Here is a 22,898-nt window from a genome sequence, read left to right on the forward strand (position 1 = left end):
TGTTCATATGGGAAGCACAGAATAACCTTCTCCAATTCCCAGCTCTTAGGGTAAAAAGGTAAGGCGTCCCTATGGATTTTATTCCACTAGTCATTGCTAACTCTGGGGGGGAGGGCGGAGGTGCTAATCTCCATTTGAAGGCCATTGAGCCAGCGTTGTCCGAAGACATTTCTAGTCATGTGGGCCAACATGGCATCACAGAGTATGGTTACCTTCCCACCAAAGTGGCACATATTTATCTACTTGCATTTGTATGCTTTCGAACTGCTAGGTTGGCAGGAGCTGGAGTGAGGACAGGAGCTCACCCCATCGTGTGGAGCTCAGGTCTTGAACCTGGACTGCTGGCTTTCCAGCTCTACATTTTAACCACTGAGCCATTGAGCTCTTAGGGTACTTGGCTTGAGAATTCTAGAAATCGTCGTCCAATACCACATAAAGATTCATCACACAGTGCAATGTTCTATCAGAGAATATCTCATATAAAGATTTTTTTCATATAAAGATATATAAGCAAAGTAATCATTGCACATCAGATAAAGCTCACTGGCTACAATACTGCCACTGCATTTTATTTTATAAATGTACTCCAGCATGCCTTTGCCATTCAGAATCTGAAAAAAACAGTACACTGTATAAATAAAATGCTTGATATTTCTCTGAGAAGGTATCTATCATAATCAGGAAAACAATAATACTTCTCTAGTAGAAGAGAATATATGTAGCGCAGGTTGAACAATGGAGTCTTGGTGCTCTCTGAACTTGTTTGCTTGCAGATGTTTCATTACCCAACTAGGTAACAACATCAGTCTAGTGAGTATGGGGTTTCTTCCTTGCTTATACACCATAGCTTGCTCTGCCAGTGTCAACAGGGGTAGGGTTTTCTCTCTCTCTTTCTATTTCTGTCTCTCTATCCTTCTACCTATCTACCTACTGTATTTCTCTCTCTTTCTATTTCTCTATCCCTCTACCTACCTACACACACACACTCTCTCTCCCCACCTATCTACTGTATTTACCTCCCTCTCTATTTCTCTTTCTATCCCTCTACCTACCAGCCTACCCACTCTCCCTCTCCCTACCTATCTACTGTATTTCTCTTTCTCTCTATATATATATATATCTTTCTATTCCTCTCTCTCTATCCCTTTACCTACCTACCTACACACACTCACTCTCCCTACCTACTGTATTTCTCTCTCTCTATTTCTCTCTCTCTATCCCTCTACCTACCTACCTACATTCTCTCTCCCTCATCCTATCTACCTACCTAACTACTGTCTCCCTCCCTCCCTCCCTACCATATTTCTCTCTCTTTCTCTCCCTCTCTATCCCTCTATCTACTACCTACTTTTTAAAAAAATTTGCCTCTTGATTTTTTGATTTTTTTTTTTTTGATTTTATTGACATTTGTAGGCCGCCCTTTTCCCTGAGGGGACTCAGGGCGGCTCACATAAAATCAGGGAAGGGGAAATGCAGACAATAACATAGACACATATAATAAAAACAGTAAACAACATGCATTCATCATTCGGGAGGGGCAACTATCTTCATCCCCAGGCCTGACGGGCTAGCCAGTTCTTCAAGGCTGTGCGGAAGGCCTGGACGGTGGTGAGGGTACGAATCTCCACGGGGAGTTCGTTCCAAAGGGTCGGGGCTACAACTGAGAAGGCCCTCCTCCTTGTGGTTGCCAGCCGACACTGGCTGGCCGATGGGATACGGAGGAGGCCCAATCTGTGTGATCTAATTGGTCGCAGGGAGGTAATTGGCAGAAGGCGGTCTCTCAAGTATCCAGATCCACTACCGTGCAGGGCTTTATGGGTGACTAACAGCACCTTGAAGCGCATCCGGAAATCGACAGGTAGCCAGCGCAGCTCGCGGAGGATAGGTGTTATGTGGGTGAACCGCGGTGCACCCACAATCGCTCGCGCGGCTGCGTTCTGTACCAGCTGAAGACGCCGGATGCTCTTCAAGGGCAGCCCCATGTAGAGCACATTGCAGTATTCCAGCCTAGAGGTCACAAGGGCCCGAGTGACTGTTGTGAGTGCCTCCCGATTCAGGTAGGGTCGCAACTGGCGCACCAGGCGAACCTGGGCGAATGCCCCCCCTAGCCACTGCCGTCAAGTGATGGTCAAACAATAGCTGTGGATCTAGGAGGACTCCCAAGTTGCGGACCCTCTCTGAGGGGTATAGGATTTGACCCCCCAGCCTGAGAGATGGAGTATTGGTGGAATCTTTGGGAGGGAAGCACAACAGCCACTCGGTCTTTTCTGGGTTGAGCACAAGCTTGTTAGCCCTCATCCAGTCCATAACCGCCTCCAGACCTCGGTTCATCATGTCTGCCGCTTCATTGAGTTGGCACGGGGCGGACAGATACAGTTGAGTATCGTCCGCATATTGATGGTATCTAATCCCGTGCCTGCGGATGATCTCTCCCAGCGGTTTCATGTAGATGTTGAATAGTAGGGGGGATAAGACCGAGCCCTGAGGCACCCCATATGTTAGGGGCCTAGGGGACGATCTCTGCCCCCCCACTAACACCGACTGCGACCTGTCCGAGAGGTAGGAAGAGAACCACCGCAACACGGTGCCTCCCACTCCCACCTCTCGCAGTCGTCGCAGAAGGATACCATGGTCGATGGTATCGAAAGCCGCTGAGAGGTCAAGGAGAACCAGGATGGAGGAGAATCCTCCATCTCTGGCTCTCCAGAGATCATCGGTCAATGCGACCAAAGCGGTTTCTGTGCTGTAACCAGGTCTGAAGCCTGACTGGAAGGGGTCGAGATAGTTTGCTTCCTCCAAGGACCGCTGGAGCTGAAAGGCCACCACCTTCTCAACAACCTTCCCAAGGAAGGGAAGGTTGGAGACTGGACGATAGTTATTAAGGACAGCTGGGTCCAAAGATGGCTTCTTTAGGAGGGGTCTCACCACCGCCGCTTTCAGTGCGGCGGGGAAGTTCCCCTCCCAAAGAGAGGCGGTCACGACCGCCTGGATCCAGCCTCGTGTCACCTCACTGCTGCTGGTAACCAGCCATGAGGGACACGGGTCCAGTACGCAGGTGGAGGCACTCACAGCCCTCATGGCCTTGTCCACATCCCCGGGGGTAACATCCTGAAACTCAACCCAGAGATGTTCCGTCTGATCCTCTTGTGCCTCGGCTGGAACTGCAGGGGTGGAGTCCAAGTCCGACCGAAACCGAGCAATTTTGTCCGCTAAGAATTGGGCATAATCCTCCGCTCTGCCCTGCAAGGGTTCCCCCGCTTCCCTTTTATTTAGTAGGGAGCGGGTTATCTTAAACAGGGCGGCTGGGCGGGACTCAGCGGACGCAACCAAGGTGGCTATGTGGGATCTTTTCGCTGCCCTAAGTGCTCTGGTGTATTCCTTGGTGCAGGTGGTTACCATTCTTCAAAACCTTGGTGTGTCTTATACTCTGGTGTATCTTATACTTCGAAAAATACGGTACATCTACAGTACCAACTCTTCACTGCAGTACTATACGTTTTTCTGATTTCTCATAATGCTTCACTTTCAGCTCAGACCTTAATTCACATGCATCCAAATACCCATCAAGCACAGTACTCCCACTTATGATGATGAGGAAGTATTGTGGGACTCAGTGGTGGGTTGGAACGGGCCTGGCAGCATCCACATGGACGCGTGCAGCACACGCATGCATCTTAGCACCTCCATGAGCCTCCGCGATGCTCCAGCTGCTGAGCAGAGCATCGCATGGGTGCTGTACACGCTGTGCGCGTAAGCACTGAAGACTTAAAAGACCGGTAAGGAGCTCAGACCAGCAGGTGAGCCCACCCGAGCACTGTACCGGAACGGTATCCGGTGCTCTGGGCAGGCTCCGGTACGACTGTACTGGGCCGCACTGCCTGCAACCCACCACTGGTAGGACCGTCTTCAACAATTACATGGTAGAAAGTCAATGAATACTTTACAACTTTCCACATACAAAACACTATATTCACTGAATCCCTTATATTTCACATGCCATTCTATTTGTTACATATAACATATTCCATCCATGTCATTCCATAGAGCCATAAAATAAAGAATTAAGAAATTCAACAAAATTATTAGCAATTTTTTTTTACCTTCATCTCAGTCTGCTCTATGGACTTTTCCCATATTTGTTGATCATAAGCTCCAATCTGAAAAAAAGCAGCTATTTCTCATATATTACTTTTACCTTCAACACCAATGTATTAGTAAAATAATAACATTTAAATATTATATTTGAGTATTTACAAATATTGGCATATAAATTTGATAAATAAAAATAAATTTACTGAGTTATCTCCTAGAATTCTTCTATTTAATGCTACAGATATAGAAAGCAATATTTTGGAGAGGTTTTATCAATATGTTATTACAAATGAAGAAAGCAACAAATGCAGATTTTGTACAATTGCTTTACTGAATATAAAAATGAAACACAGAAAATACACATACAAATCTGATAGTAGGTGCAGCTAAAATAAAAAAATCCTAAATTATGTCTGAAACCAAACCAAACCAAAAGAATCACTCCAAATATTTTGACAATAGCTCCAATAATCCTATGTTAAAGAACTGAAGCCCAAACATTTGAAAGTAGCCTAGTTGGCAGTTTTTAACAATGGTTTAAACGATGTGCAAATTCTAAAAAAAAAATACCCCCAGTTTAAAGCTATGATGTAATCTTAATGACAGAACAAATATATTAAAAATAAGCCTAAACCTGACCTTCTTTTGGTACCAAGCGATGGCGTCTTCATCATTGGAAGCCATTTGGTTTCTCAACTGCCAACTCAACTGTATAAACATAAAGAGAGTTCATTATAGAAACTAGGGATATCAATAATAAGTATTCAAAACCAAGTTACAACATTCCCAAATTCATTTCTTACCTCTTCTATTAGGTAAGAAATGCATAGCTTAGACTTTTTAAAATATGTTGCACAAATAATTCTGTGTATTTTTAGTAGAAATATGGAAAGGGATACAAAATCTCTTTATAAGCAAGATCTACACTTTCGTTTCTTTCTTTCTTGCCACTAAAGGTGCCGAGGTGGCGCAGTGGTTAGAGTGCAATACTGCAGGCTACTTCAGCTGACTACTAGCTGCAGTTCGGCAGTTCAAATCTCACCGGCTCAAGGTTGACTCAGTCTTCCATCCTTCCAAGGTGGGTAAAATGAGGACCCAGATTGTTGGGGGCAATATGCCGACTTTGTAAACCGCTTAAAAAGGGCTATAAAAACACTATGAAGTGGTATATAAGTGCTACTGCTATTACTATTGCTAAAGCCTATAGAGCAAGGTTTCCCAAATCGTAAAGTACCCTTCCTTTGGAGAGGAGTGGAGTAAGTCCAAGGGAACCTTTTACATTGTTACAATAAATCCACCTTTCCCATTGTGTTCATTTGGCCTTTGGATTTGTAGGAGAGATGTATATATTAAGATTACACTAAAGGTGGTAGAAGGAGGATGGCAAAAAGTTTAGGAATCCCTGGCTGAGTGTATATGGCTAGTATCATAATGTGATCACCAGAGTGGACATAATTAAATTTTCAGTCTTTTTATTATGGACTTGGAATGATTAGAAAGCAAAATGAGGGCCTATGTTCACAAATCGTTTCATCTTTTCTAGTCCCAAATGAGAAAGATGCTCTGGGAATTGTCAAAATATAACTGGGGGTTTCCATGTGGCTGATGAACATTATTCACCCTGATTGAAACAGACATGTTTTAGGAAGTAATCATCCCTCCTCCACCCCCAGTAACAGCAATAGCACTTAGACTTATATACCGCTTCATAGTGCTTCATAGCCATCTCTAAGTGGTTTACAGAGTCATCCTATTGCCCACAACAATCTGGGTTCTCATTTTACCAACCTCAGAAGGATGAAAGGCTGAGTCAACCTTGAGTCGGTCAGGATCGAACCACTAACCACAGAATTCCCTCACTGGCTGGAGATGAGAGCTTAGTTATCTGTTAAGTCCCTCCTTCAGTTATCCTCAATCCTTAGCACTTCTTCTTACTAACTAGCTTTGACCAGTGATTCAAGCTCTTTTAAACACTGCCATTTTAGACCCAGGGCCTCATCCTTTCTGTCACTCATTTCATCTGGGTTTAATTCCCCATCAAAGTCTCAACTTTGCCTACATCACTTCCCTTGTTGGCTTGGCCTCAGCCCGCAGACCCTAAAGTGATCAATCTTCACTTCTCCACAATACCTAAAAGTGCAGCTCCAGGACTCTACCTTTCAAAGCCTCTTCCTGTTACCATGGAAACCGAAGGATACAGCAGAAGAGAAGGCTCTCAACTGCTTTTTCCTGGATCATCATGTTGTGGCAGACAGCATTAGCCAAGTGCTGCATCCATGGATCCTTTAATACAGTTCTGAAGGAATGTGGCAAATACCGCAACCAGTCAGCAAACTAAGATACAGGCAATTGTACAAAGGAGGTCCAGGCTGTAGGCTTCAGTGATGCATGTCCTGGGAATTAATAACTTGTTGAGTCCCATTATTATGAATTCAAAGGGCAACAGTCATTCATGGTACTGGAAAAAAGGAACAAGTGGCATCAATGGCAAGTGGCAATTGACAAAGAGAAAGGAAAATTAAAATTAGCCTGGAGTCCAACGTTGTCTGATCACCAAACCTAAAAAAGTGTTTAGAAAGAACTTAAATGAGACACATTTCTAATGCAACATTCCTATATGTTTTTCCACAAATCACGCGCATGTAACTAAAACATCATGAAATTCAAGCACACACACCACTTGCAAATTGTGGGGGTCAAGAAAGCAAGTGAAGTTTGTTTGCCTATGCAGAAGAATGGTATTTACAAAGGCTGGGAAATAGATTCCCTTGACTCCAAAAAATTAACTGTTACAATATTTGAATAGAATAACAGAGTTAAAAGGGACCCTGGAGGTCTTCTAGTCCAACCCTCTGCTCAAGCAGAAAACCTTATACCCGTGATGGTGAACCTATGGCACACGTGCCAGAGGTGGCATGCAGAGGCCTCTCTGTGGCTTCCAGGTTCTGTTGTGTGCATGCGCATCGGCCAGCTGCTCTCTTCTGGGTTCCAGCACTCTGGCGCATGTGCACACACATTCCATTTTTAGCCTTGGTGCCAAAAAGATTAACCATCACTGTCCTATACCATTTCAGACAAATGGTTGTCCAATCTGTTCTTAAAAACTTCCAGTGTTGGAGCATTCATAACTTCTGGAGGCAAGTTGTTCCACTGATTAATTGTTCTGTCAGGAAATTTCTTCTAATTTCTTTTATTTATGTCTGTACCGCTATCTGTTGATGAGAGACATTCCTTGAACCAACTATGATACAACTATAAAGTTTGGAAGCAAGTAATGATAAAAGGCATCCTGGAACCATTCATTTTTCTTCTTGGTCCTTTAATCCTGGCTACTACATCATATTAGTATCTTTGTTCAAAGCAGAAATTAAACAAGGGAGTCTTGCCTTGCCTTTTAAGAATGGGAAGTTCCTCCAATATTATTATCATTCGCAACAAAAATAGCCATGATGAAAGATATTGGGAGTAGTATTTTAACTCCATAGTCTCCTCATTCTTGCTCTAACATTTTATTTTTTCAAAATCCCTGCATTTAATTGCTTGACTCATTTTATTTATTTATTTGGTCCTTCTCTCAAAGTAGGGAGCTATAAATTTGATATTAAAGTTATCTGAACTCTGAAGAAAGAAGCAATGCAGAAGCCAGGATGGTTTTTAAAGCAATCATACTATTTTTTGAATATAAATCTTGGTCAAGAAGAAGTTAGCAATAGGGATACGAAAAAGCCAAAAAATCTTGTTAGGTTCAATTACTCAATTATCTGTGTTTATTTCAAGTCTCCTACCAAAGTTGTATTGTTTCCTTGCTGTGAATGCTGCCAAAAAGAAAGTAAAAGTAAACACATCTAACTAAATTCAGAAAAAAAGAAAACGTCCCTTCCACTATGTAATCAACCTGTGAAAGATAACTTTGATCAAAGATCTCGCTTTGTTTGTAGTCCAATGTTCTCTTTTCTTTTCTTTTCTTTTCTTTTTTGAAGTTCATAAAATGGAGGCAAAGTTCCTTCTATACTTTAACTCTGCCTGTCCTGAAGCTGGATATATATGCATAGATAACACTCCAGAAAATAGGATTCTTGTATTCTATTAGATGAGAATTTTATTTTAACATTTTTTTAATTATTTTTTTCCTTCTACACCACCTTACAGTCATTATATCAACATTATTATGTCATCATATCTGTACATGTAAATATTATTCGCCTTTATGTTTATAAACCTTTATTCACAGTTATATATATATATATATATATATATATATATATATATATATATATATATATATATATATATATATATATATATAGTTTTTTGGCTTAATTAATTTTATTCTTGTTTTGCAGCCATTTGTACCAATTGTTCCAAATTTCATAATATTCCGACTCTTCTTTGTCTTTTAATTTTAGTGTTAATTTGTCCATCTCTGCACAATCCAAAAAATTTTGTATCACTAATTTGTCTGAGGGGATATTATTTTGTTTCCAGCATTGGGCAAACACTATTCTAGCTGTGGTCAGCAGATGTGTTGATATGTGCTTAATTTTCTTTGTATATTTCCCTTTGATTATTCCCAGCAGAAAGAGTTTGGGTTTGTATTTTATTTGTTCTCCTGTAATTTTTTGCACCCATTTCCAAATTTTTGTCCAATATTTTGAATTTCCGGGCAGGTCCATCATATGTGATAGAAAGTCCCTTGTATTTTTTTACACTTCCAGCAGGTCGGATTCATGTTTGGGTACATTTTAGCCAATCGCGTTGGTGGTAAATGCCAACGATTAAACATTTTATACGTATTTTCTTTGAGTGCTACTGATCCTGTTAGTTTATAATTTGTGTTCCAAATTCTTTCCCAATCAACTAGATCTATATTGTGTCCAAAGTTTTGGTTCACGCTATCATGCAATCTATCATTCAATTCATCTATTATTTTATACCATTCTGCTGGAAATCCATCTGGGTCTGGCATTTTATTATTTTTCTGTTTTTGGATTGCCTGTTTCAATTCTAGTTTTGTTATTTTTTTTGACATTTCTTTCATGTCTTCTGTTATTGACGGTGTTCTTCTCTGTTCAGATAGTCTTTTATTTGTTTTTCATCTGCTTGTTCCCCTTTATACAGATTCTCAAAGTACTTGTATGCAATATTTTTCTTCCCTTCCATTGTGTTGTAATTCACCAGTTTCCTCTTGAAGTTGACATATTAATCTTTTCTCTCTCTTTTTTTCAATCTGTATGACAACCACCTCCCCGGTTTATTTGCTTGCTCAAAAAAGTTTTGTTTTGTTAGTTTTAGGCCCTTTACCATTTCTTCCTGGTCTGATATATTTAATTTATGTTTTGCTAACATCCAATCCTTTCTAATTTTGTCATTCTGTGGCTTATTTTGTAATTCTATTTCTAAATTTTTAATTTCCTCCTCTAATATCTTCTGTTGTGCCCATTTATCTTTGTTTCTTTTTGCTGAATACGCTATAATAATTCCACGGGAATAAGCTTTTATGGTTGTCCCATAGATTTTGTATAGATGTCTGTTCTTTTGTATTTTCCTTAAGGAATAACTCCAATTCGTTTTCTACATTTTTGAATAAATTCTTTTTCCTTTTAATATTTGCAAATTTAACATCCATCTTCGTCTAGATTTTTTTCCTTCCCAAATTATTTTAATGGGGTTATGATCCACCCACGTATTTGGTAATATTTCAATTGTATGCATTTTCTGCCCCAATTTCCCCATTCATCCATGCCATATCAATCCGTGACCAGGAATGATGTGGATTGGAGTAAAAGGTAAATTGTTTTTTTTTTCTGGTTCCATTTTTTCTCCAAATATCTATTAAATTTAGCTCCTCCATCATCTCAAAGCAAGTTGTTGGTAATACTTTTTTATTTTTAGTTTTTTTGTCACTTGTGTAATCTTTTTACTGTCCACTATGGCATTATAATCTCCTACTATACAAATATTCTTCAATCCAATTTCTCTAATTTTTTTCGTGTACTTTTTTATAAAAGTCCTTTTGATTTTCATTTGGGGCATATATTGCTACTAGTAGTACTGATTTTTGGTTTATCCCTAGCTCTATCATTAATATTCTTCCCTTTGGGTCTGCATAAATTAAATTTGTCTTTTTCCCATCTTTAATATATATCGCTATCCCTTTTCTCTTTTCTTCTGATGATAATTTTCCTAATTTAGGACATTCCAGGTATTTTATGTCTTGTTTTAAATGTGTGTTTCCTGTAAGCATATTATATCTGCCTTTTGCTTGTTAATTTTGCCCAGATACGCTTTCTTTTTGTTGGCAAATTTAAATCGTTAATATTTACTGACAATAATTGAATTTCTTCTTCCATCCTTCTATTTCTCTGCCTGTCTTTATTTTTTATTAACTCTAATTTCTTTTCGGCTCCTTGTTTTGGTCTCACTTCCTCCTTTCTCTGTTGCTCTTCTCCTCCCTACTATTTTCTCCTTATTTTCCTTCTGTTGTTCTCTGTTGTTGTTCTTTCTGGCTTCTATATTCCAACTCCTCCTTATTGCTCTCTTCCTCTTCCGGGCCTACTAGTTGCTTGTATAAATCTTGTGCCTTCTTCAGATTGCCAATTTTAATCCTTTTCTCCTACCAAGTTACCAGCATCCCTTCAGGTACCAACCACCTAAATAGTATATCTCGTTTAATCAGTTGTGTCGCCAGAAATCGATAGTCTCTCCGTTGCTCCCTCACTCTTCATGGGATTTGTTTCAGGGTTTGCATCTCTTTCCCTTTGTACACCATCGGCTCGTCTCTTGTTATTCTATAAATTATATCTCTCACTTTTTTCCTCGCGAATCTAATGTGTACTTCTTTAGGCAATTGGTGTCTTCTGGCATAATTAGTGCTTACACTATATATATCGTCCAATGCATTAGGATCTCATGCTTGTCTCTCCGTAACATTTCTGCTATTAATTCCGACATTATCCTTTGTAAATCTTCCTCTTTTGTCTCTGTTACATTCTGGAATCAGAGATAAAATGCTGCACGATCCATTTCCAGGTGAATGAGGGAGTCTTCTAAGTTTTTGGTTCATGTTTTCATCTGCTGTTCAACTAAGTCTAGTTTCTTCTCTGTTGTTCTGTTCTTTTTTTTTTATCACTTTTATGACTGTTTATTTTTTTCCAGTGTTTGTTGTATTATTCCTATTTTATCATCTAATTTATGTATGTCATTTTTAATTTCATTTTTCATTTCACTCATCTCTATTTTCATTCATTCATATCCGTTTTCAATTCACTGCGGTTTTTAGCTACTGCCTCTTGAAGCTTGGTCATAGTTTCTTGGATGGTTAGCAATGCTGCCTGCACATTTACAATATTCGATCCGGAATCTGGTTTTTCCATTGTAGCCATTCCTTCTGTTGACCTTTGGAATGCTGGAGAAGCAGTCAATACCTTTGTCGCTGGATTTACAGTTGTCTTTTTCCCGGCTTTCAGTGATGTTGTTGTGATACTTGCCATCTCTTTTAAAATTGTATCTTATTCTTTTAGTATATTATATATGTTATCCCAAATTAGCATCCAATATCTTGACTGTTATTTTATTTCAACTTATATTTTTTTTCCCTATCAATATTCTTTCCCCCCTCTTTTAATCACAATCTAAATTTGCTACTAATAGACTATACACTGTTACATTAGATATTACTGATAATTAAGTTTTAAGTTTAAGTTTAAGTTTTATTTTATTTATATGCCGCCCTATTCCCTAAAGGGACTCAGGGCGGCGAACAACTTAAACGGGAGGGGCAACATACAAATACAAAACAGACATTTAAAATGACCAACAACCACACCTGTCGAGAGGGGAAGGGAGCTCATCAACCCCAGGCCTGCCAACACAGCCAGGTTTTAACGGCTTTTCGGAAAGCAGGGAGAGAGGTGAGGGTCCGAATCTCCGCGGGGAGTTCGTTCCAAAGGGCCGGAGCTGCAACAGAGAAGGCCCTCTCCCGGGTCGTAGCCAGATGGCATTGGCTGGTGGATGGAACCCAGAGGAGGCCGATGGGAATTACTGCAATATAATATATATGCTTTGCTGTTAAGTTTTTTTTAAAAATAATTCCTTAATTTAGCTTGTTCTATCTATAATAATCCACAAACAGTAGTCCTAAAGCAGTATAAGCAACTTAAATAATGTCTGTCAGTCTGTCTGTCTGTCTGTCTGTCTCTCTCTCTCTCTCAGTACTCAGTATTCATTTATACCAACAGTGCTATAGCTTAAGAATGCAATTATTTCATTATATCCTTAGTGTAATTACTGCAATTAATTCAAATAGATATTTATAGCCATAGACATATGTATAAAGATATCCACAAGCTTTTCACTTACTTGTTTATAACTATATAGATTTGAGTATTTGTTTATAGGTATTATAAATATTATATACAATTGTAACTTATTTCACTAAACTATTAATACAGTCAATTCATTCAACACCTTTTCTTTTACTTTTTTTTTAAGTTCTGGGTTGAATTACTTTTCTTTTCAGTCTTTGCAAAATTGTCCACGCTCTTCTGTTCTACATAGTTCTAGTTAATTTCAGCACAGCTGTTGCATCAGCCTTCCCCTTCCGTTTCGTTGTCCTCTTCTTTTTCCTAACTGCTATCTGTCAGCCACCACCCCCAAGCACACCACCGTTCTCCAAGTCCTCCTTCTTTCTTGGTTTATTTTCCACCACTTGAGTCTGTATGTCTGTATGTCTTAGAATCAGTTCGTGCTCTTTCTTGTTGTCTCCCCTCCGATCGCTCACTTATGCCAATTAGTTCTTCCAGGTCGGTCTTTGCCTCTAAAAATCTGCCGCTCTCATTCCTATAGGTGGTTGCTCAGTTATAGGGCTCTCACCCGATCTCTAGAGACTCACTGCTTTGCCCGTTCTTCTTTGCGATCTTTCTTTTCTGCCAACACTCACCACTGTTTCCACTCGCAAGCCAATCCACTAATCCACTTGATGACACAACAGATTGATTAAATTCTTCCTTCCCTTTTTAGATAAGTTTGTCGAGACTTCAAGTCCGCCATTGAAACAACACGCCGGATTAAAAGGGTATCCCCATATCATAGTGGGCAGTTGCCCTCCCCCTCGTTAGTCCTAGGGTTTCCCTACTCTTCTGCATCTCTCTCCAAGATCAGCGTACCCCTGCAGGGGTCCTTCAAACATGTAGATTGTGATAAGAAGTCAGAGCCCTGATTTCTTCCCCACACTCGTCCTGACGTCACCACCCGGAAGATGGGAATTTTAATATTAGTTTATATTATAACTACTCAGATGATTTGACTTGCCCACAATAATGGCCATCTTTTTGTGGGGGGAAAACAACCAAAAATGCTTGCCCACTATCTAGAGTAGAAATGAGAATTACTTTTTACAATATTGCAATTTACTAATGTTTATAAATGTATTCTTGTCGCTAGCATTGCTGATATATTTAAAACTCTTCACCAATCTCATGTTATTGTTAGAAAAGCCATTGATGGTTTGTCTCTGTGTTGTATCTGATTTTAGAATAACAGAGTTGGAAGAGACCTTGGAGGTCTTCTAGTCCAACCTTCTGCCTAGGCAAGAAACCCTACACCACTTCAGACAAATGGTTATCCAACAACTTTTTAAAAACTTCCAGTGTTGGAGCATTCACAACTTCTGCAGCCAAGTTGTTCCACTGACAGTTCTAACTGTCAGGAAACTTCTCCTTAGTTCTAAGTTGCTTCTCTCTTTGATTAGTTTCCACTTTGCTGTAATTTATTTTCATACTCTTCTCTAAGGAACTTTAAACATAAATGGCTCTCTCAACAATTATGCATTTTAACAGATTAATCCTAACAAGTATGATAGGCTGAGAGTGAATAAAACTTGTTATGACCAATCTGGATGTCTATAGACCAAACTGATACACTTGTTTTACCTGCTTTCATTATGTCATTTGCTGTATGTGTGTGTGGGGGGGAGCTGTGAATATGTATTGTGAAAATTAATGTGGACATTAATTTACAATTCTGAATAATTCAACATTTGTAGGTAGCAGAATTCTATTATTTCCATATCATAGTAGAGAAGCAGGTGGGAGGGTAGCAATTCAAATAAGACTATATGGCTGCTAAAGATATGCATAACATTTTATTAACTTCTGGAGAAAAAGTTTTGCACTTACCTTTGAATACAATAGTATAATGGTAGCATTTTTAAGCTAGGGAGAACCATGAGTGTAGCTGGGGTGAAAGTTGAAAAATGCCAAGTGTGTGTGGGCAAAAGTCAGGTCAAACAATAAATTACAAATTGCTAATTTGTAATCGATATTACTGTAAATCGATAGGTCTTTTGCTCAGTTAATTTTACAATTGATAACATAAGTCTTTATGTCACATTTAAACAGGTTCAAAGAACTTCATAAACCAGAATCTCATTTTAAGCCAATCAGATTTGTAATCATCAAAATGCACAGATACTGATGCTCTAAATAGGCTGATTAACTTACATAATAATCTTAAGAGAGGCTGGTATATTAAAGTAAAATTCTACACTTAATCTTTGTCTTTGGAAGGCTGCAGTTTTAACTGTATGCAACTATCCCTGTAAATCCTTTTCTTCTAATCGTAGTTGCTGAAAAATTGAATGTGTGCATGGGCCATAGAATATTTTATTATACAAATATTAACTTAATCAGTAAAAACAGTTCTTTGAAAGAGAAAAAATGGGTAGCAAATCACTTCAATTTGGATATATAAATATATTTGTGTCCCCTTCATCACTGTTATGGGTGCTAGCTATAATGAATTAATATGTTTAATAAGTAAGAGTAAAAGAGCAAAAAAATCAGTTCCATCACTCTTCCAAACATGTCCAAGATCAGTCATTAAATGGTCATAAATGTATTAGAGGAATTTAATAACTTGGAAGACAGTTCCTATCTATGGGTCAAGAATAAGCACATATCAGCAAAAATGCATATCAAAGTACTCTTAGTGAAGATGCCCAAAATCAAACAGACAACTAAACAGGTTTCTAAGCACTGGTTCGCATACCCTAGTGAAAGGAAACCTGCATATTTGAGGGAAATTATCTTGTTTCTTTGGCTTTCAATATGCTATCACTTTTAACAATTTGAAGATAAGCATATAAATTTAAAATACAAAAGGAGGTAAATCAGGGTAAGCTCACATATTTCACCTATGACTTGCAGCTGCTAAGTGTGAAGGATGGTGGAAGACTCCCAAATCAAATCCAGAATGACCTTTCATGCATTCTATCTCAAGGGAGTTTTGTGCATTGGAAATTAACGTATAGTTTTCAATTCAGCCGCCCATTTAATGAAGTCTCATCACAGCATCAATGAATATACTCACTTGCCACATCAAGCATTTCTTAGGCCACATCTGAAGATCTACCAGAGGCATGTTGACCCCATAAATCAACTAGCCCTCTTGCTTGTTCAGTGACCCACAATCCTAAATTCCTCAACTTCTGGTTTTCCTCACTGGCTCAATTCCTTTAAAACAGTTTTTCCCAGCCTTGGCAATTTGAAGATGTCTGAACTTCAACTCCCAGAATTCCCCAAGTCCAGACATCTTCAAGTTGCCAAGGCTGGGAAACGCTGCTTTAAATCTTCCCTTTCAAGGAAGGTTGTTTTAAAGGAATTGTAACCCCTTTCTGTCCTTTAGTAGTTCATCCCTGCCCTCCAAACCTCAATCTTTTCCTGTATCGGCTCTGGCTTCAGACTCCTCAAATGCCCCTTCTATCTTTAATCCACAAACGTCCCAAGAGCGCGTAGTTTCAGGCGCTACCGTTCGGTCTCTTTCTTACCGTTCCCAAAAAAAGGCGACTGGAGAGATGGGGAGAGAGGGAGAGAGAGAGAGAATCGCGTCCGTATTTCTCTGGACCATCCTGTTATGACAGGCAGTATCAATCAAGCGTCGCATCTACCGATGCGCCTTTTCGGTACAGTATTTCGTTTACGGAAAAGAGGCGAAAGCAATCAAGCACCGAATTTGAGATGTGATCCGGAGGAAAAGCCTGAGCTACCGCTTAGGGCGGCGCATTCTTTGGGAGTTAACGAGGCAGATTAGATTCGCCTTGTATCGAATACAGAGAACGGCGAGGAGGCACTCTGTTCTCCGCGAAAGGGTAGGAGTTTTATTTAACGATAAAATAATAAAAAAAACACCAAAACGCTTTTAGATGTAATAGGAGTTTGAATTTGGTTTCGAATCCAGGCTATGCCTGGAGCAAAAATTTAATGTGACAGGCTAAAATCTGTTAATAAAGACATAAATAAGGGTTTGGGAACTTTTCGTCGATAGAGGTATAGATAGATGCAGGTAAGGATTTTATGGAGTTAGCCATACAAATGTAAAGCTTGCAAACCATTCTCAGGTTTAAAAAGTCCGTATTCCATACAAAGAAGAAGGGGACGTGGGTGGGGGAGTAGGAAATATTTCAAACACCAATTAAGCTAACAAATGATCAAGTTTCTTCTTTCATTTCCCAAAAGCGAATGTTCATACAATTTTAGACTATATTTTCTGCAAAATCTCAATAAGTCTTTTACTTTTATTGGGAAAATAAATCATCTGAGCCAAGACCCGTTGAGCACTTCCCTAATTCAATCCCAGTTAATTGGAAGAGGCAAAATTGATTAAACAGCTGATATCCCTTTGCTGTCTCAGATCCTGTTCATATCTTTAAAACTTAAAAGCTGGAAAAAGCAAATAGTAACAACCAATATGGCTCTCCTTTTTCTCAAGGTGGTGGGAATTCCATTTCAATATGCCTATTTTTAGTCCCATTCTAACCATTCCAGCCTGTTCTAGAAAGTTGCAATGCAGGCAGAGACTCCATTGCACACTTCACTATTTTTGCTGGCATAAGAGATGAGTAGATTCACCTTCATTCTGAGTGCCAAGTAACTACATCTGTGTGATCATTCCAAATTCTCTAGGAAACCAACGCCTTTGGTCTAGGAGAAGGAAATATCACTTATGCCAGACCTGGGCATTTTGAAGCCAGTAGGCCACATTTGGCTCTTTAATTGTCCCTGCCCAGCATGCAATAGTGATGACAAGTGGAGCAGCAGCAACCCTCCACAACCGATCGTTTCTTATGTGACTGCTTAGGAAAATTGATTGCCATCCCCTGAGAGTTGATAGTGTCAAGCCACTTGTTGCCTCTGTTATTTAAATCAACTGGAAGTTTGCACTGATACCTGGGTGATATTTCAAGGGGGGGGGGGGTTATACCCATGCAGCAATTTAATGTCTGTCACAAAACTAAAACTGACTCAGGAAGTGTCCACTGAAGCCCATTGCCTGCACCATCATCTGCACTCCTATTCCAATTAGAAATTCCATAATTTACCTTGCTGCATGTGTAGGATGGGGTATCAGTTTGAATGTTTAATGTCACAGAGGTCACAGTATTGTAGATGGGTAAATCTCAATGTGGATGTTATAAGACATTAAGCCATAGGGTAGATAATAACACTAGATACAGTGATATCCCTACAGTGTCACAGCCATACAAATGCAGATGTAGGCCCTATAAATTCTTAAAGCTTCCTACCGATTATTATCATTAACCCTAGCTTGCTTCATCACATAATAGTCTAACAAGTAGTGATGGAAGAAGAAAAAAATACATAGCAGCTTCATCCATGATTAAATCCTGATTTAGGTTTACCCACTGATTATCTCACACTGAAGAGCAGACAACTAGACCAGAGGGGCCACCTTCACTGTTCCTTTGATTTCCATAATAAAAGGTCAAAAAAGAATATCTACAAATGCCTGTTATCCCTTCTGTGATGGTAATATTAGAGTTTATTATATTGTCCCCTACCGGTTATTATATCAATGACTGCTCTGAGGCTATTTTCCATTTCATATTCTCCTCAGTACATCTCTAAATACCAACTACTGTTAGTAAATTCCTGCCTCATTACCCAGGAGTCTCTTGAAAGCAGTAACCATGGATAAAAGTAGCATGCAGCAAAATATGCTGTCTTCTATTTTTGTAGAGTTGGACATTAGAGTTGTTCTCAGGTGAAAATGGATCATCATCCAGTTTGAGCTTGTTAGCTTACAATTTACAATTAGAGATGCTAGGAAACGTTTTAAAGAGGGAAAGAAGGCCTATATATTGTTAAATAAGTATTGAAGCTGTGGGAAAGAATGTTGCTTCATATCCATTTCATCACACATTTTACAATTTGCCATGCTTCCATAAACAATAGCATAAATAACTCTTTAACTGGTGTTTTTCATCTTGATATGCAGACTCCCAGAATTCTCAGCAGTGACAATGCTGTTTGGGGAGTTCAGGAAATTGGATTTTGCACATTTGGAAATTAGCAAGATTAAGAAACAGTTCTTAAGCAAGAAGAAGAATCAAGGGAATAACATTCTCTCATAATCTCCTTTGTCTCTGCTTCACTGAGCTACAGAAATTTACAATTTGTGATATAGCAGTCCAGTTTAAAGCACTTCTGTGTTCAGGATTTATTTTTTCTAGAAACTTTGAAAGATATCGGATCTACAGTAACATTGAACACAAAGCTTCAGTTTAATGTGCACATCTTATATAAGGAAGAGATGGAGGAATATATAGAAATATCTCCAGTCAAGACCTTCTCCTTGCTAATAGTAGCCTATAGGGAAAATAGGTATTCCTGTTATCCTTGAATCTAGCATCGGGATATGCTAAAATGTTTCCAGGAATGAAAAAGACTTTGGACAAGAAAAAGTAAAAACAGTCTAGATCCATGATGGCAACCTATGGTACACGTGCCAGAGATGGCACACAGACCCCTCTCTGCTGGCACATGCACCACCCAGCTCAGCTCTCTGGAGTTTCTTTCGTGACCTTCTGTTTCCCTGCAAACGACGAAACAGTTCACGAAAGAAAAGATCTTACCTCTTGCCATGCTGCTAGTATTGGGATGTCCTGTCTCCCACTGGCCAGCTGGACTTCAGGTCTCTGCTGCGCATGTCCATGCATGCCTGGGCGTGCATGTCTACACAGGTGCACACACAACTTTCAGTTTAGGCATGTGCATGGTTTGGGCACCCGGTATCTAAAAGGTTTGCCATCACTGGTCTAGATCTAATAAATAATGCAAGCTGTTCAAATACTAAAATAATATTTTCCTTATTGAAATAAAAGTTTAAGTCAATCACCTGTCTATCTAAAGAAAAAGAAGGAATAGGCGTAAAGATTAAAAACAGTTTACATGAGAATGCTCAGAAAAGCATAGATTAGAAGTAGGTAGTTTGAAATATAATCTTGATAATCAATTGTACTATATATTTCAAACATAATCTTGCTACATACATTAAACAAATTACTTTTGAAGCCATATTTAGAAGTTTTGCCCGAAGCAGCTTATATCTTATTTTATTTTATTTATTTATCCAACTTCATTATTGTAACTTAATCTCACTTTTCTACTCAAAAGCTACTAGGTGTCCTTTGCAATTTATTCCATTTTATCCAATATTCTGTAGCACAGGGTTTTTACCAAAGAGTCGTTTTAATTAAGCACAAATCAGACTTCTGTTTATTAAAAAAATACTTTACAGGGGAAAAATTCTATGCATTCCATTGTACTTTTTTAAAAACAAATAGCTTTGACAGTGATACGCTTGTACAGTCACCTACCGAAAGAAATGCACTGTGTCAAAGGATTATTCACAGAGAGGGATAAAAGTTTCCCATCAGTTACACTATTATAAAAACTTCTTTAAAAACACTTGCTAAAATGTCAATAAATATACTAAGGCCACACAAAGCAAACAAAAACAAAAAGAAAAAACAGACTTCCAGGCAATTGTACATATCCTTTATATGCAAAGACCTTAGATTATTAAAACCACAGAAAAATATCTTAGCTGCCAATCTAAACTGAATTTAATCACAAAACACTACACAAATCTATTTTATACAACATGAAAAGATAGGTATTTGCTTAGACAGAATTGAAAGTGCTAGATTAAGAGAAGCCCCTTATCAACTACATGTGCTATTGGGTCCTAAAATATTATGTATATCAATGGAAGGCCATAACATTATTGGAAATGTGTTTATTGGACCAACATATAGTTTATCCACATTACAAAACTTTAGGAGCTGAAGGATAAATATCCTTATTCATAGCAACCTTCAAACACAACTAATATGGCTATAAATAGCATTTGTAAGGAAATAAAGAGTGCTATCCCACCAACAGTAAACACATTTAGAGTTCCACTGATTCCAATGGAGAATTAAGCATCTGCTTATCTCCCATTCAAATAAATGGAACTTTTAGGTGCTTAACTTTGGCTGGATTGTGCCACAAGTGAAGATAATTCACCACCCAGAATAAATTCCAAGCATATGAATGGCAGCATGAGAAAAAAAAAGTTATATGCATCTTGGGGCTCTGCCTATAAACTTTCTTGTCTCTGAGCAAATGTTATGCCCTCAAAATAGGAAAACAGCTAACGAGCCCTTTTATTATATGGTAAAAATGTTGTACTGGAAGTATTTCTAATTTCACATGACAACTCCATATGTTCCATCTTCATGGAAGAGAACATATCCATTGTATACACATTACTTCATGTTCAGAAATATGTGAAGGAGGATGTGAAATATTTAGTTCACTTAAATGTTAATTTTGCTTTTATGATTTGCTAAATGAATCAGTAGCCCAATACAACCTTTCTTGATACATATTATTTTCATTGGTATTTAAACAGAAATAGATTTTAGTAAAAGAAAAAAAAATTTCCCAGCTTTCAACTTAGAGCTGCTCAGGATCTTTAAATAAGAACCTTTGTGGATCTGCTAATGGCATTTAAAAGGCAGAATATAATGAATGCTTAACTAGTATTAAAACCATTATATAGATTAGAAAATGTATTCCCAAATTGTCCACTACTAATAAATAAATGTAAAGATTTTTCTGCCTTTAATCTTCATTTGATTTGTAATTATATAATGTCCACATATTTTGCAATTTATAAAATAAGATTTCTTGTCATGTTCAAGTGAAATCTCTTTGCAAAGCATTAAAGTATCAATTACTCTGGCAAGATCATTTTTTGAATTCATCACATCAGCACAAATCACTCCCAACATCTTCCTGAGACATTAATTTCCATCTCTTTTCTACTTCAAGAGCAAATATTATGTTCTCAAACAAAATCATTAAGATAAACCATTCTGTCACTCACTTTGTCAGGTCCATTTTGATTATTTTTCACTCAAGTGTTTGTATTGGTCTTTCTACTCTAGAATATACATGGATTGGTACATCAGTTATAGTGCTTTTGATTAACTATTCCTATAAGAAGAATCTAAACCACTGAGCCAGAGTGCGATGCATGCATTCAGGCTTTCTGACTGAGCCTTCTTCCTACTCCTGGAAAAGCTTAAATTCTGAATCTCAGGAGTTTCTAGGAAAAACAGTCTAGCAGTATGAGGTGAGCTACAGGCATAAAGAGAAATAAGCAGAGTCCTGGCAGATACACCAAAATTCATGCTCAGACTTCTTTGGTATTTGCTAGGGAATGCAGTAATAGTGACAATTCATACTTACTATTGTAAAGATGTGGCCAAAGTAATTGCAGTAAAGATGATATTATTAAATTAAAATAGGTGACTGAAAATAAATTTGATGGTTGAAATGTAAGTCGGTGAATACATAATACCATAAAATTTGACACAAAACTTTTGAGTTGGAAAAATGCGAGATGCTGCTTCAGAATCATTCATTTAATCTTCTTAATCTTTCATGAATGACAAAAGTCATGAATGCTCATTTCACATACCTTTAGTAGGTTGTTTCTTAATTAAAAAAGGCTTGTAAGCCTATTGCTGTAATGTGATGGACACAAAAAACCCTTTAAGGTTATTGAACTGGATCCAGAACTGTGCACAATAGAGTTCACATTGGGGAAAAAAATGGGTATTGGTAATTTTTGCCAATTCTTTTCCTCCCCTCCTCTAATGAAGAAGTGCTCTGGAGAGTTGGGAAACATTTTTCCTCTAGCTGAATGCGTTCTCTGAATCCTGGTTCCCTCTGCCAATAGAAAAACCTGATTCTGCTCTCAAAGGAGCAAGTTGAGATTCCAACTACTATTTTCATCTTACTCTATGTCTTTTTCTAATGTCCATTACTAGATTGTAGAATTTGAAACAATTTTCTAATGTATATTTCAAAACAGGATGTGAAGTAATAAACAGTTTTTCATTCAATTATTTTTTAAATCCAACTCCTGAGTGATCATACAGTACACAGTGCAACTTAATGCAGTTGAAATATCCAAGTGACAATTCTGGCATTGTATTTGTTATTTATATCACTTTAACTCTGGGGTAATTGATGTTTGGAAGACGAGGAAAATTAGTGGAAGAAAAATGCAAAAATATGGAGTTGGTGAAACATAAATGAATTACTGAAGCCCATATTATCTATGAAGAATTTTACTTAGGACAGCCAGCTACAGCTTTTGAAAATTCTTCTGGAAAACTGTAAAAAAATGTAAAAAGCCAGAGTACCAGAAGTGGGTTCCTGCCAGTTCTAACCTCTTCTATAGGAGAGGTTCCACAAATCTAGTGCCGTTTAGAACTGGTTCCAGCTTTCTCTCCCCGCCCGTCCGCACATCATCAGGATGAAGAGTGAGAGGAGGAATTCTGGGAGTCCACATGTCTTAAAGCTGTCAAATTTGAACAGGGTTAGGGGTGCAAGGGTCTTGTAACTTGACAACTTTAAGACTTGCACACTTGAATGCCAGAGTTCCTGAGC

General features: G+C 38.4%; 1 protein-coding gene and 1 long non-coding RNA gene across 2 annotated transcripts in view; one reads left to right on the forward strand and one right to left on the reverse strand.

Moving 5' to 3' along the window:
• PHTF1 (putative homeodomain transcription factor 1) overlaps nucleotides 1-16,001 on the reverse strand; it is a 39,757-nt gene extending 23,756 nt beyond the window's left edge. The window contains 4 exon segments of the mRNA XM_032217847.1: nucleotides 4,101-4,157; nucleotides 4,732-4,800; nucleotides 6,249-6,550; nucleotides 15,917-16,001. Of these exon segments, the coding sequence (XP_032073738.1) occupies nucleotides 4,101-4,157; nucleotides 4,732-4,776 (102 nt within the window). The 5' untranslated portion in view covers nucleotides 4,777-4,800; nucleotides 6,249-6,550; nucleotides 15,917-16,001.
• Nucleotides 16,002-16,106: 105 nt separating this feature from the next.
• On the forward strand, nucleotides 16,107-22,047 carry LOC116508977. The gene is made up of 2 exons (XR_004255448.1): nucleotides 16,107-16,237; nucleotides 18,385-22,047. It is a non-coding gene; the product is annotated as an uncharacterized LOC116508977 (long non-coding RNA).
• Nucleotides 22,048-22,898: the final 851 nt, after the last annotated feature.

This window comes from Thamnophis elegans, chromosome 5 (assembly GCF_009769535.1).
Source record: "Thamnophis elegans isolate rThaEle1 chromosome 5, rThaEle1.pri, whole genome shotgun sequence".
Lineage (NCBI taxonomy): Eukaryota > Metazoa > Chordata > Lepidosauria > Squamata > Colubridae > Thamnophis > Thamnophis elegans.